Below are 14,925 nucleotides of genomic sequence, written 5' to 3'. Positions count from 1 at the left end.
GATGTTGTCTGCTAGTTACAACATCTGGGTCAACTCAGGGTCTCCTTCTATTGACTGCTTTTAAAAAAAAAAATGAGTATGGCTCACATTCACCTGATTAGTTGCATGTCTAATAAATTTTTATTCTACGTTGGACATTATGAATGATACAGTGTAGAGTTGGGAGTATTTGTCTTCCTTTAAAAAGGGTAGTTTGTTTTATCAGACAGTTAATTACTGGTGGTTTCTTAATCTTGTTGAGGCTTAATTTTAGCCTTTTTTAGGGCTGGTCTAGAGTAGCCCTTATGTAGGACATGGTTCTGACTCCGACACTGTGGACTTTTTGGTGTCTCGGTCAAATTCTCATGGTATTATTGAGCTCTCTCCAGTCTGGTCTCTCTACTCTCCCAGTGATGTGTGTCCTCTAGTGTCTTTGTCTCACTCTCAGCTCTGTATCAGCTGCTCTCTGCTTGGCTTCACCAAGCCTCACCTTGCACATGTGCAGTCCAGCCCTTGGCCAAGGTCCTGTGAGCAGCCCACCTAGACTTCTGGGGTCCCCTTCTTGGAGCTCTGTCCTTTCCAGTCTTTGTCCTCCAATTTCCAGCTGCTTCCTCAGCTCTGAACTGTAATCTTTGTCTCCTCAGCACAGCCCAACTCCTTTTGTATGTTTCTCCTCCCTGTGCTGCTGGGAGGAAATGGTCTCCAGGCTGACATTCGGGGCTCATCTTGGTGCACTTAGGGATCACATTTCTGTGCTGCCTGTTGTCCAGTGTCTGAAATCACCACTTCATATATTTTGTCCAGTTTTATAGTTGTTACTCTGTCATGTGCAGAAGCCTCAGTGTGGTAGAAGTATTGTTTTGAACGTTGTTCCTAAGATTACTGGTTCTCAAACTTAAGCTTGCATCAGATGCATCTGGAGGACTCGTTTACACAGAGACCCTTAGGCCCCATCCTTTAGTGTTTCTCATTCAGTAGGATTGGATTGGGGCCCGACAATTTGCATTGTCCGGGTGATAACTGATGCTGCTGGTCTGGGAACCACACTTTGAGAACCACTTACTCGGAAAGATGGATCTTGAGAAAAAAATGTTGGGATTTTATTTGGCACTTACTCCATACAATTTTACCTTTCTTTTGTGGGGGGGGGTTGGTAATAATACTTACATCTCAGTTTATTATAACGCTATACATCTTGCTCTTTTCATTCAAAGTATGAATTTATGAGGAATTATTTTTTTGCACTGCGAAGGATAGATTCTCCATTTCATTGATAGAAACAGAAAATACATGAGAGAATAAGTAAAGTTATTTAACAATGAAATACTACCATTCTTTTTTTTTCTTTTTTGCCTTCACAAATAAATTTGATTCTTTCAAGTTATGAAACTTGTAGAACATGGAGTGTAATAAGTTTCAGAAGTAATTGCTTTTTGTTTCAGAAATTGGGTTTTATTTTAATTATTCTCAGACTTGTTTGTATATATGTGAAGTAAGTGTGTGTGTGTGTGTGTTTTGTAGGTGAAATGTGAAACAGTGATAACCAGTAGGCTTGCTGGACCAGGCTCTACCTTGTTGTGTCCTCAGGTTTCCTGACAACTTACACTTCATCCTTTAATAGCTGTTAAGATAGCTCTTAATCCTTCTACCTTAGCAGCACATATTATCTGCTTTCTTTGCCTCTTTTGGTTCAATGGCCCCATCTCTCATTTGTCAGGATTTTGACATTTATTGCTTCCTTTTACTCTACTTACTCTACTCCATATATTTCCTGTCAATGTAAGGTTTATACTGGTGTCAGATGGTGACTCTCACTGTTGAGGATGCTGACATTGTTCTTGCAGTGGCTGCAGAACAGGAAGTGTTCTCTCAACAACATCATAGAATATCTTAGATGGGAAAACGAATTCGTCCTATCCTTTCAAATTCTAATCAATCCTTGACAGATTTTTTATTTTTATTTTTATTTATTTATTTTTGGCTGTGTTGGGTCCTCGTTGCTGCACGCGGGCTTTCTCTAGTTGCAGCGAGCGGGGCCTACTCTTCGTTGCGGTGTGCGGGCCTCTCATTGCAGTGGCTTCTCTTGTTGTGGAGTACAGGCTCTAGGCACGTGGGCTTCAGTAGTCGTGGCCCGTGGGCTCAGTAGTTGTGGTGCACGGGCTTAGTTGCTCCACGGCATGTGGGATCTTCCTGGACCAGGGATCGAACCCGTGTCCCCTGCATTGGCAGGTGGATTCTTAACCACTGTGCCACCAGGGAAGTCCCGACAGATTTTTTAATGTAACAACTTTTTTAATTTTTTGGAAAAATTGGTACAACAGCCTTTGGTGGTTAGATTAGAAAACTGTTTCATAGCACAGTTTCAATATTGTTTCAGCTGTAATGTGAGATTACAACAATTTTAATCTCAATTTCAGAGATATGTTCTCTAATATTTTGACACAGGCATAGTGATATACTGATTACTAAGTTCTCATTTCCAACAGGTCCATTTTGATGGCTGGGACCACAAATATGACTACTGGATGGATACAGACAGCCCTGACATTCACCCAATCGGATGGTGTGACGTCACAGGTCATCCCCTGGAAGTGCCACATCGTGAGTATCTTGCTCTTTGTGTTGTTGCTTTTTAAGTACTTAGCCTGGAGCCTATCTTAATGCTGTTTATTTCATGTCATTATAAGTATTTTAAAGCTCAATATCACATAGGTGAATTGATTAATCAACACTACAGCTACACTGAAAGCCTCAAAAGACATGCTCTACATAATGAAGAGTTATCAACATTAAGGAATTATTTTGATAATGTTGTCTGGCAGAATCTTTGTTTTCCACATTTTAGTTTGGAAAACTGAGCCAGGTCTAAATCCATCTAATTTTGGCCTTTGCTTTTAGCTGAAGTACTTTTTGTTTTCTTAAACATCTTATCTTAATTGATTTTGTTTTATAGAGTAGGTTTCAAAAAGTTTTAGAAGAACAGAAGTATTTTAAATTTCAGCAATTAAAAAAATTTTAGTTGTAAAAATTGGAGAAAAGACAACCTTCTGTTATATCGGTATCTTCATTATTTCTGTCTTTCTAGGTACTTAAAGTTAAGGAGGTAATTAACCATTCTAAATTCTAATAAACCTCGAACCAAAATATTTTATTCTTTCGTCTGCAGGATTCCTCTGATCAGATTAGGCTGACATGACTAATAACTAGCTTCAGACATTTTGCGAGCCCTCTCCATCCTTATGTTTGCTTTGTTCCCCCACTGCTTCTGTTGTCCTCCCTTTGGTTTCTTGGGGTGAAGGTAGCCTTCTATCCTGTTAATGAGGATGAACCAGCCCAGTGATGCTTGAACCTTAGATCTAAAAGGATTAACTGTGTCCTTGAAAGAATTCCTTAACTTCTTTTAGAAATAAGGAGAATTACTGACTTAATAACTTGACAAACATTTTGACATTGTGCTAGATTCTTCAAAAGCTACACATGGATGAGGTGCAGGTCCTCATGTAACTTGCAGTGCATTAGCAAGTGCAGGGTCTGCATACAGAGAATGTAAAACAGGGAGAACAAGGTCAGTTCCATGGAGGGGGGAAGGGTTAGCATATTTGCTTTGTGCTTTTTGCTGAGCCCACTTTCTCTTCTCCCTGACCTTGCATCCCATCTTGCCAGGGAGGTGTCTCTCGGTTCATGTGAACCACCCCCCACCCACCAGCACGCACATTCTGTCCCTCATCCCAGTAAGCTTCTCAAGTAGGGATTTCAAGGGAGGTGGGCCCGGATCAGCGTTTCAGGTACAGAGACAGCTGCCTTCACTCTGCCTCACCCATTACCTGTTCCTTGGTCAGGCTGCCTACCTGGCTTCTCGACCCAAATGTCTCAGAAACTTAGCAAAGTCTATGGATCGAACGTCAGCTCCATCCCAAGCCAAAAGCTTGTCTTTCTACCGTAGTTGCTACTTGATTCCAAAGTTGCTGCTTCCCATGCAGTCATTCTAGACTCTGCTCCCTCCCTACCCCTCCCTCACCCCAACATACAGCCAGTCATCAGGTCTTGATGGTTCTCTTCTTAATTTCTCAGAACCCATCTCTGACCCCTTCTTCCCCTTCCCAGTACCATTGCATTTGAGTTCTCATCATAGGTACAAATGGTTTGCAGAATATGGTCTGCAATTTGCTAGTTAGTGAGTCACACTGATCCTCCCAATCTAAAAATTCAGGCTCTAGAGGCAGGATTGCCTAGTGGTTGAGCATGTGAAATCTGGAGTCAGAATGCTGAGATGTGAATCTCAGTATCACTGCTTTGCTTAGCTGTGTGATCTGTGCCTGTTTCCTCATCTAGAAAATGGAGGTGATATTAGTGTGTCAGTCTCATAATCTGTAATGATGAAATGAGATAAATTCGTGCAGAACACCTCAAAAACTGCCTGGCCCACAGGATGTGCTCAGTTAGTGTTAGCTGCTATCAGAAAATGATGTAACATTCTATAGATTTTCATTTTTACCTAAAACTATGTGCATTATTAAGGATTACAAAATTCGAAATTGTGCTAAAATGAATAGGTGACTAGAGTTTTCCAAATATTTAAATTTAGTTTTCTCTTAAGTTAGGCTTTCATGTATTCCTGGCAATATTATAAGACTCCTGTTTTGAGTATGTGCACTTAAGTAATTGGAATCCCTATTATTTGGGGGAATTGGATGTCTTCAGTTGGTCATGATATTGTATTACTGCTGTGCTTGCTTTTTGGTTATAAATGTGTTTGTTTGGATTAATTATTATTAATACAGTTTATTATAGGTTACTTGTTTAACCCTATTTTTTGTAATTATTCATATCTGCATCATTAGTCTTACTAATTTTTAAATACCTAGACTTTAAGACATGTTCGTAGTGTGGTTCAATATATATCATCCATGGCCCCGTCATTAAAGCGAAAATACACACACACACAATCCTACTCCAGTATTTATTTGCCTACTTATTTATCACAGAATCTTTTTCCACTGGAAAGTAAAGACAAATGGTTTGTCTAGGTCCTCCAGCAAAACAAAATTTGACGGTCTAGCATTGATGTTGCAACAGCTTCCTAACTATCTTGTCTCGTTTCTTTGCTGTAATAGTCTGTGAGTCTGTGTAAAACCCAAATCTAACCTCTTAGCAGTATCTTTAGACTTGAGACTCCTTCACATGTACCAGGCCTGTCGCAGTCTGTCCTCTGCTCACCTCGTGCCTTACCCTTCCACCGTTTTCCACCAAGAACAGAATTACTTCCTTTATACTAAACAGAATTACTCATAGTGCCTTGAACGTTGGCCTCATAAGATTCTGAAGACAATACGTCAACTATACTCTGCTCTCTTAACTTTGTTTACAGAAAGTCACACCCTGCAGTCGGTGTCAGGTGCCTGCGTGGTGAGGAGCTGGCAGGAGCACTTGCTCCGCAGTGTGGACCACGTGTAGCCTCTTCACTCCTGTCCCGTCTCTTGTGGGTGTATTTGTACAAACAACCACGTCAAATCATCTTTTACTGCCCATGCTATTTTAAGTCAAAGCGTTGATCTTGTTTACTCATACAATTCAAACCAAATTTGTATGTCCAAACTCTTTGATGATCAGATCAAAGTAATTATTGGTTTGGCCAAAAAGTTCGTTCGGGTTTTTTGGTAACATCTTACTAAAAATCTGAACCAACTTTTCGGCCAACCCAATACATTTTGTAAGTAGATCTATAAAGCCACACAGAGCATTTTATCACATATGAACAGATAAAGTCATCTTACCAACATTAATTTTCAGATATTTTAAGGTATTTTCAGATATTTTAACTTTCAGACGTTGTTTGTACTCTGTTGTTTTACTTCTGTGATATTTATGTGATTCAACCATTGCCTTCAGTGCTTTATTATATATAATATGACAGCTTTATTAATCAAACATTGCAAAGACTACTAAACGTTTAGGGCTTAGAAAAAGGCTTAATTTTTATTTTAACTTATTTAATTTTGGCTGCATTGGGTCGTCGCTGCTGCACGCAGTCTCCCTCCAGTTGCTCACTCCCTGCCACGGTGCGCACGCCTCTCACCGCGGCGGCCTCACCCGTTGCGGAGCATAGGCTTCAGGTATTCAGGCTTCAGTAGTTGTGGCATGCAGGCTCAGTAGTTGTGGCACGCGGGCTCAGTAGTTGTGGCTCGCGGGCTCTAGAGCGCAGGCTCAGTAGTTGTGGCGTATGGGCTTAGTTGCTCCGCGGCATGTGGGATCTTCCCGGACCAGGGCTTGAACCCGTGTCCCCTGCATTGGCAGGTGGATTCTTAACCACTGCGCCACGAGGGAAGTCCCTGGAAAAAGGCTTAGCGATCATGCAATCTACCCTATTATTTTGTGGAGGCAGAACCTGACTTGAACTTTACCTGTTTTATTGATTTACTCTAGTGAATTTTCACAAAAGATAGCACAGCAGGTTGTCTACAAGGGGTGTTCTGTGAAAACAAGAGCAATCAAAGAAAGTATGAGGTAGACAGTTTTTTTGGTTTTTGTTTTTTTTAAGATTGATTGATTGATTGATTGATTGATTGGTTGCTATGTTGGGTCTTCGTTTCTGTGCTAGGGCTTTCTCCAGTTGTGGCAAGCGGGGGCCACTCTTCATCGCGGTGCGCGGGCCTCTCACTATCGTGGCCTCTCTTGTTGCGGAGCACAGGCTCCAGACGCGCAGGCTCAGTAGTTGTGGCTCACGGGCCTAGTTGCTCCGCGGCATGGGGGATCTCCCCAGACCAGGGCTCGAACCCGTGTCCCCTGCATTAGCAGGCAGATTCTCAACCACTGCGCCACCAGGGAAGCCCCGAGGTAGACAGTTTTTAAATCGATTCTTCTCATCCATTTTTCTTTATGAATATTTTCCTTTGACCCTTTTTCAACAGATTTGTAGCTCAGAATTATGATAAATGCCTTGGAAACAAAGGAATCAAGTATATAAAAATATAATAGATGAGTTTTTTCTTTCTTCAGCGACCTCCCAATTTATGTCTGAGGGATGTGCAGTTTAGAAGGGGATGAAATAGAGTAAAATCGCATAGCTGCCTATGGACGAGCAACACTAGGTGTAGATAGCTAATGTGCTTTTGAAGACAGAGCAGAATGACGCAGGGCTAGTCTACCGAGGCTTTTAGAATGGTGTTCACCTGGGTTCAGAAGAGCACAGGGGACTTGGGCCAGTGGAGGGAGAGCCGTGGCTCTAAAAATGGAAATGCCACAAGTAACAAGCACAATTAGAATTTGTTGGGTTGTCATGCACATTTTATTAGACTTAATTAAAAGTTTGTTTTTCTAAATGAGTTTGTATCTATTTCTAATGTCATTCAATCAACATATTTATACTCACTGCAGAAACTGAGCCAAGATGTAGCACATGCTGTATAGCCCCATGCTTCTGTAGAAATGTTTGTGCAGTGTATTTTGGCCAAGACCATGATATTTAATAATTCATAATATTCAATCACAAAGGACAAATGTAAGTTCTTGAAAAGGTAACTGCGAAAAGCCTCTTGAGAGTGAAACTCGAATGTCCCCATTCAGCTGGGAAGAGCGCCAGCTTGTAGCATCAGGTGACGATGACTTCCTCTTAGCCTCTGTTACCAGCCAGGTGCTAACCGGCACTTCACCTTGTGTCCACTGCCGGATTGAGATCTCCTTTTCTTAGGCCACATGGGCACAATTTTCCTGTTTTATCTGACATATAATCCTGCATGGTGGACTTTTTCTACAAGTAGAATCAAAATTAAATACTTAAGATTTAGCACTAAGGTGTCAGGATCTTTCTGTTGCGCTTTGCATTCCCTGAATGTCCTTAAAAAGATATAAAAATATCAGAACCAAAAGCCCAACTTCAGGCAGCTACAGCATTGCCTTTTGGCAGTCTTTTTAGTCATAGCGTTTGGAAACTGTAATCCCAGTCACGTTCAATGCTAAATTTGTTTAAATAGAGCTCATTTCTTTTATTATATTATTAATCATTTACCCACAAATCCACCAGGCAATGGGATGCCTGATGTTTTTTGCTTTGGAAATTAACCGAGCTTGAGAAGCAAGATGATAGACTTCAGAGTTAGAAAAACTTGGGTTTACATTTCCATTCTGCTCTGACTGCCTGTGCCTTTGGGCGAGTTACTTCACCTCTGGGACTCGCAGGCTTGGGAGATGAAGTGCCTTGACCACCGTAATGCCTGCTGCTGGTTGTCTGGGCTCAGTGACCCCACTGGAAGGAGCAGGGCCAGGTGAAGAGCGCAGGCACATTTGCTTCCTAGGCCGCCGTTTCTCTTCATTGATCCAGAAAATTGGGAGTTGACTTTACTTCCTAAAACTTAAACAACCAGTACGGTTCTTTGTTATAATTGCACTGTCCGTAAAGGGGCTGCTGATCTCCGAGCGAATTTGGAATGACATGTAGGACAGTTTGAAAAATTCAGAATGACTGACTTAGACTTAAGAAAAGCAGGCCCCATAAGCCGCATGAAACTACGAATGAAAGAACGTTGCTGTTCTTTAAAATAAAAATCTGAATATGTTTTGCACCCAGTTCCAATGTGCGTGTGGGTTTTTCACCCACACCAAGCAATTCTCTGACACCAGCTGGGTGTCCCACAGTTCAGCTCAAGTCTAACACTGTTTACTGGAGGTTAGGGCTCAGTCCTACATGACTGCCCCCCCATCCCCATCCCCAGTTCACACACCAGTCACAAGTCCAGGTTGTCACCTGTGCTTCCGGGGGACTGGCTGTAGATCTGGAGGTTCCCACCACCCTCTCCTTAGGTTTGATTTGCAAGAGCGGCTCACAGAACTCGGAGGAACAGTTTACCCGCTAGGTCACTGGTTCATCATAAAAGGATCTAACTCAGGAACAGCCTGTGGAAGAGATGTGCAGGGTGAGGTCTGGGGGAGGGGTCGGAGCTCCCCTGCCCTCCCCAGGCCCCACTCTCCCCCAGTCTCCAGGGTTTCGCCAACCTGGCCATCCTTTGGGGTTTTTGTGGAGGCTTCATTATGGAGGCACGACTGATTAAATCATTGGCCATTGGTGACTGAACTTGACTTCCAGCCCCTCTCCCCTCCCTGGGGTCGGGGCTCGGGGGTTGGACTGGAAGTTCCAAACCTCTGATGATTGGTTCTCCTGGCCACCGGCCCCCATCCTTCCATGCTTTCCAAAAGTCACCTCATTACCGTTCACAGAAGACACAGGAAATTCCAAGGATTTCAGGATCTCTGTGCCAGGACAGGGATGAAGACTAAGTATATACTTCTTATTATAACTCACAATAGCAGTCGTAAATGGACCACTAGAGACATGAAGTTATTCTCACTGTCGTTCAGTAGCTTTCTGGTTGTTTGATGAGACGCATGCCAGCAGCTCTCCTCCGCGCCTTCCCCGGTCGGTCGGCACAGCTTACAGCTCCTTCACCCCCAGTGTGGGCCGTGGCCCTGGCCTCTGTCCTCCGCTCTGCTCCTGCCTCTCTCCTTAGTCTACAGGGGTGGCTCCTTGGCCTCTGGGTGGGCTCTGCGTTCCTTGTGCCCAGTGTTTATGCGGCAGCATTTGGGCAGAAGGTGAAGTTCTTTGCAGTCAAGGGTTAACTCCTCTCCAAAGCTTTGTCTCATGTCCTCAGGGAGATGAATTGTCTCTGCGTCCTCGTCATCCCGCAGGATTTTGTCCTCTGTTCTGTTGTGTTAGAGTGACATTTTTCTTGCCGCTCTCCTGCCCTGGAGTCCTCACCTGGGGGCCCTCACCTGGAGGCCCCTGGAAGCTCCCGCCAGGGTTTTTGCTCTTGTCCCTGCTCGGTCTCAACTGAAAAAAATAACGCACAACATGAGAGTTGTGAGTTAAGTTTTATTTGGGGCAAAATGAGGACCATAGCCCAGAAGACAGCATTTCAGATAGCTCTGAGAAACTGTTCCAAAGATGTAGGGGGAAGGTCGGTATAGATGTGATTTTGGTCAAGGGGGAAGCGTGCAACCAAGCACATATTTTTTGCAGAAGGTTACTGCTAGTGACAAGGAGCAGACGTCACCATGAAGGATTTTAGTGCTTTTCTAGACACAAGGAGATACAAGAATTGGGCTCATAAAATCGGCTCCTGAAAACATCTAACTATCTGAAGACCTGTTGTGCCAGTTTTTCCCAAAGCACAGAGTTCACCCTGAACTCGTTTCAGGGGGTGTTGAAGGTCAGCAGCTGCAGCGGCTCATGGTTTAATCATCGTCGAGGTAGATGGCAGCTGCTGGTTTGTAGCTGGCATCGCCTGGCCCTGGCACTGCCCGCGGCACACCAGCTGTGTGTCTCCGCTTGAGCCACTGCTGTTCCTTGGCTTGCAGCTGGGTGCCACCGCATGCTACCTCCTGCGGCTCGCTCAGGTGTCCCCTCGCAGACAAGCCCGCTGCACCCTTTGGCCCCAGAGCCGCCTCTGTTTCTCGGCACAGTCACTGCGCACCGGCTGGTGTGATGTGCTTCTGCGCCTCTGTGCTCTCCGTCCCGCTTTCTAGAATAGCTCTCCCTGGCAGGCAGGTCCCCATCGCAGGCTCACCCCGCCGCCACGAGCAGGCAGGCTCGGGCTGCAGACACAGGCTGAGGGGAGAACAGTGGCTCCCGGAGACCACGAGGTCTGCGGGGCAGGCTCTTTGTATCACTCACCTCTGCTGCTCTGACTCTTCACAGCTCTTGCAGGTGGTGGGTGCGTGTCAGAAAAATGCCTGTGACGGGGCCAGAGTCAAGCATGCTCATCGGCCACCTGGCCTGGCCCTCTGACCCTAGCTGGCCTCCCCCCGCCACCCCACCCCGTGGACCAGGATGGCTCGGCCCCATCCGCCGTGCACAGTGGGCCGCTGAATGTTTGACCCATCTGTTTGTCATCTTCCTGACTTCCTACATTTTACAAATGTCATTTGTCTATACTTATTTCACCCCCCTGCCCCTTCAGGCCTTGTTTTAAACACTCTTTTAGAAATCAGAGTTAAACAGAAGGAAATATTCGATTGCATGGAAATGTTTTGTTCATATTTTAAAGTAGTAATAGAAATAATAAAATAGAAATATGACAGGTCCCAGTGCCTCTAATAAAGTAGATATAGCTGGAGACAAAAGAATCATCTTTTAAATTAAATGCACCTTTGGATGCGCCACATGGTAACTAATAGACGTTTCTCACCAGCATAAAGTGTTTTTTTCTGAAATGACAAAGTACCGATGTGCCATGACAGGAGCCGGTGGGGATGTGGGTGACACAGGGCCACCAGCACTCCAGGGAGAGCATCTCCCGGCAGGTGACCCTCCCAGCAGACTGGGCTGGCCTCTGTGCTGGCGCTGTGAATGCCCCATCCCAGCTTGAGAGGAATAAACCGCCCTCTCAGCAAGGGTACAGGACCCAGCAGGTGTAGGAGAGAGGATTTGATTCTTATTCTCGAAAGTTCCAGCCAACTAGAAAAAACGCTTTATCCTTGGGAGGCACCAACGATTTGGAGGTAGAACATAAACCTGCCAGAATCCTCTGAGCTCGTCAATCCCCCAGCCATCATTCAGGGCCTGGAGATGCAGTGGTTTGCCCACCTTGTTAGAGACAAAGGTGGGCCTCTGGCCCTGGTCGGAATGTTCTTCCTGACTTGGTTGAATCCACAGTGTGTACCTTTATAATCAGGTCAGGCTCCCCTCCCGTCACCCCTCTTCAGATGCGAGGGGGGGGTGACCCAGCCGGTATGAGGTTCCAGCCATGGAGAGGCCTCTGGCAGTGCTGAGCCTGGGTTTCCAGAAAGGGACAGCACCCTCTGTTTTGCAGCATCAGCAGTGTTGCAGGAGGTATGATGGGAAGTGGGGGGCAAAACATAGAAATAGGTGACATTGCATCACAGCCTTATGCCTGGAGAGTCTGCAGTCAGAGTACGTTGCTCGTGAAAATCAGCAGCTCACAGGGTGTGCAGCTGCTTCTAGGGAAAAGGCTGGATGAGCCTCACTGATCCATAAAGAGGAATCCTTCTTGGTCCTGGGGGACCCCACCTGGGTTCATGCCCCAAGATACTGCCCCCAAGTTGTGTGGTCTGGCTGTTTTCTCTAGTCCCCAACTCTCTCTTCACGTGGCTTTTATATCCTGACCCCAGGCCTCTGCTTACCCTCCAGCCCTTTCAGAGACCCCGAGCCTCCTCACTAAGGCACGGATGAACTTCTGGGTCCCTTGCAATCCCACACAGGCTGTGCTGAAGCAGAAGGACAGCCTTGGGCTCATTAACTTGGCCACTGGCCACTGCTACACCATCACCTTCTGCTATGTGGAATCTTTTCCTAGTGATGCACAGCCAATCCTTAGTATACCAAAGGAGGCAGATAGCTGGCCCTCACCCAGCCTTGTCTGGGGGCTCCCTATTCATAAATAAATGCCCACTTCAGCATTTATTCAGCCTGAGGAGGGGGTGGGATGAGACCAGAGGGGGAAATGCAGAAAGAGAGAGAGATCGTGAGGTGAACACACACACCCCTGACCTCCTTGTCTTCCTTTCACCTCCCTCTGTTCCACTCACTCCTTTCTTTCCACTTCTTAAATGCAAATTCTTTCCACCCCAGGGCCTTTGCATATGCCATCTTCTCTGTCCGGAACGGTCCATCTGCTCTTGTAAAATATGACTCTTTCCCACCCTTTAGAGTTCATCTCGAATGATCCCGTCTGAGCAAGGCCTCCCCTGGCCACGTTACATCACTGTGATTTTCCATCTCACCGCTCCCTTTGCTCCTCTGTGCATATCACAGTACGTAATTACTCTAATTGTCTGTTTCCTTGCTTTCTGTCACTAGTCCCCATGAGACTGTCAGCTTCATGAGTGGAGTGTCTGTCAGCATTTCCCCAGTGTCTGGCTTCCAATAAATATTTATCTGTTTATCCACTTCTCTCTCTAAGAGTTGGTTAATCACTTATGCCAAAACAACAAGCATCTCGAGAGACCAGCCTGGGCTCTCGCCTGCAACCTTTATGGAGTGAGGTCTTGAGTAGTAGCTATGCAATTAGTCTGTTCAGGCCCTAGTAGGGGACACGTGGGCCAAACATCCCCCACAGCTAACAAAAGAATCTTTCATGAATAGGAAGTCGACAGGCAGAAAAAGGAGATTTCCTAGCTGGCTTCCATGTCTAAATAATCTTGTCATAGTTCTTTCTTTAGCTTCTGCTTGATTTATGTTTGGAAGTAATTATGATGCTTGATTACAAAATAAATTAAACAAAACATTATTATGACGTTAAAGTGTATGTTAATAGTAGTACAAACTACTATAAGAATATCTATAACCTTTATAACTTATATTAAGGACCTTGAGAACATTGCTAATTTATTTAACTGTTAAACGTAAATAAGCATAACAGAACATAACTTGATAGAAGATATAGCTCATTTTTATTCCATTTAGTTCATTACCTAGCAGATGTATAAATACGACGGAATGAATTGTAAATACCATACCATATGGCCTGGCACATTGTTTATCCTGTTAAGTGAGATAAATGACTTACATCTACATTAAGGAATAAATGATTAACACAGCCCTCTTTGGGACCTTTGGGATTAGAAACATTTGGGACCCAATTTCGAATTGGGAATTAGAAAAGTTTTATTCTGTCAGAGATGGAAATTCACTTAGATTATAAAATAGGAGTTAATGCAATTATAGTCCAGACATGGAATGATAAATATGATGATGGATAGATGTCTTTCCAAGGAAAAATTGAAGATTGTTAACTTAGCCAGGTAACAGCACATTTCTGATTTCATTCTGTTTTAAGGAGAATTTCATAAGGAATCTTTAGTACTCGTTCTTCCAAAATACAGCAAGCAAGTAATCAGCAGTTTTAAGAGTCCCTAAGTACTCATTGACTTGATAGACAATTACAGCATATTGTGTTAAAAAAAAAAAAAGCTATTTTAGAAGTCCCTAATTACAGATTTACATGATAGACTTCTCAGGGAAAAATAATACATTTCAAAATGTACTTACAGTCTTAATGATATTACTGTTTTAAATGTTCCTTGTTGAAGTACTCGTCCTGTATACTCTGCCTTCTGGAGGGCTGAGGGCAGGATTCACTCACTTTGTTCTAAAGCTTGGTCTCTGGTGCCCTGTGCAGGTTACCTGCTCCCCGTAGCCACACGCGGTTCACAGCCAAGGTGTCCTGTGACCAGGTGGTCTCAGTTGTCCATTACAGATGCTGGTAGATTGTGTCTAAACAAGGTACATCTCTGGGCAAAGTCACTGGCACTGAAAACAAATGCACACTAACTCCTAAAAGTCATGGAATAACCCAGTGGTTTGGCAGTGGGTGAAACCGGTCCTTACCCTGTTCCAGTTTATGAGTCACATCTGGCCAGGTTTGTGGACGTCAGCACATGGATGTCCACCTTTCAAGATTTCTCTGACAGAGTTGTCACCCTCTTCAGAAGACCATAATGCCTTCAAGAAAAGGGGACAGGATGCAATTATTATACTCCTATTCCTTTGGCCCCCTACAGGGCCTGATTGATGGGATCCTTGGGTGATTGACTGCCTGCCTGGAAATACGACTTGAGAGGGAAGGTTTTCCCTTCTTAGGGGGTAGTGTTTCTGTTGTCACTGCATGAAGGTTTACTTGTTATCACCAGTATACTGAGCACTGTGCCAGGACTTGGAAAGTCCTTTGGGACATAATTGTGCACTGGTGACCAGGATGATGAAGCTTGGAGGGAGAGCGGGCCCTGTGACCCGGCACCTCTGGGAGCCTTGGTGGAGGTCAGGCAGGGCACTGCAGCGCTAGCTGGGCACCGGGATGCCGTGTGAGGAGGCAGAAATTCCTCCTCCAGAGATGCTTTCTCCTGTCTGCACCTACTTCTTCTCTCACACTTAGGGCTTGGAGGTAGGTGAGGGCAACTCCACAGTTGCTTAGTGCTGTTAGCGTCTTGGAGATGTTT

At 44.6% G+C, this 14,925-nt stretch overlaps 1 protein-coding gene across 1 annotated transcript in view; it reads left to right on the top strand.

Moving 5' to 3' along the window:
- L3MBTL4 (L3MBTL histone methyl-lysine binding protein 4) overlaps nt 1–14,925 on the top strand; it is a 308,220-nt gene that overhangs the window by 132,806 nt on the left and 160,489 nt on the right. The window contains exon 12 of the mRNA XM_061169140.1: nt 2,466–2,580. Within this exon, the coding sequence (XP_061025123.1) occupies nt 2,466–2,580 (115 nt within the window). The remainder of the gene's footprint in view (nt 1–2,465; nt 2,581–14,925) is intronic.

Source organism: Eubalaena glacialis, chromosome 15 (assembly GCF_028564815.1).
Source record: "Eubalaena glacialis isolate mEubGla1 chromosome 15, mEubGla1.1.hap2.+ XY, whole genome shotgun sequence".
NCBI classification, from domain to species: domain Eukaryota; kingdom Metazoa; phylum Chordata; class Mammalia; order Artiodactyla; family Balaenidae; genus Eubalaena; species Eubalaena glacialis.
Note: the sequence above shows the minus strand (reverse complement) of the source record. Positions and strands in the feature narration are given on the sequence as shown.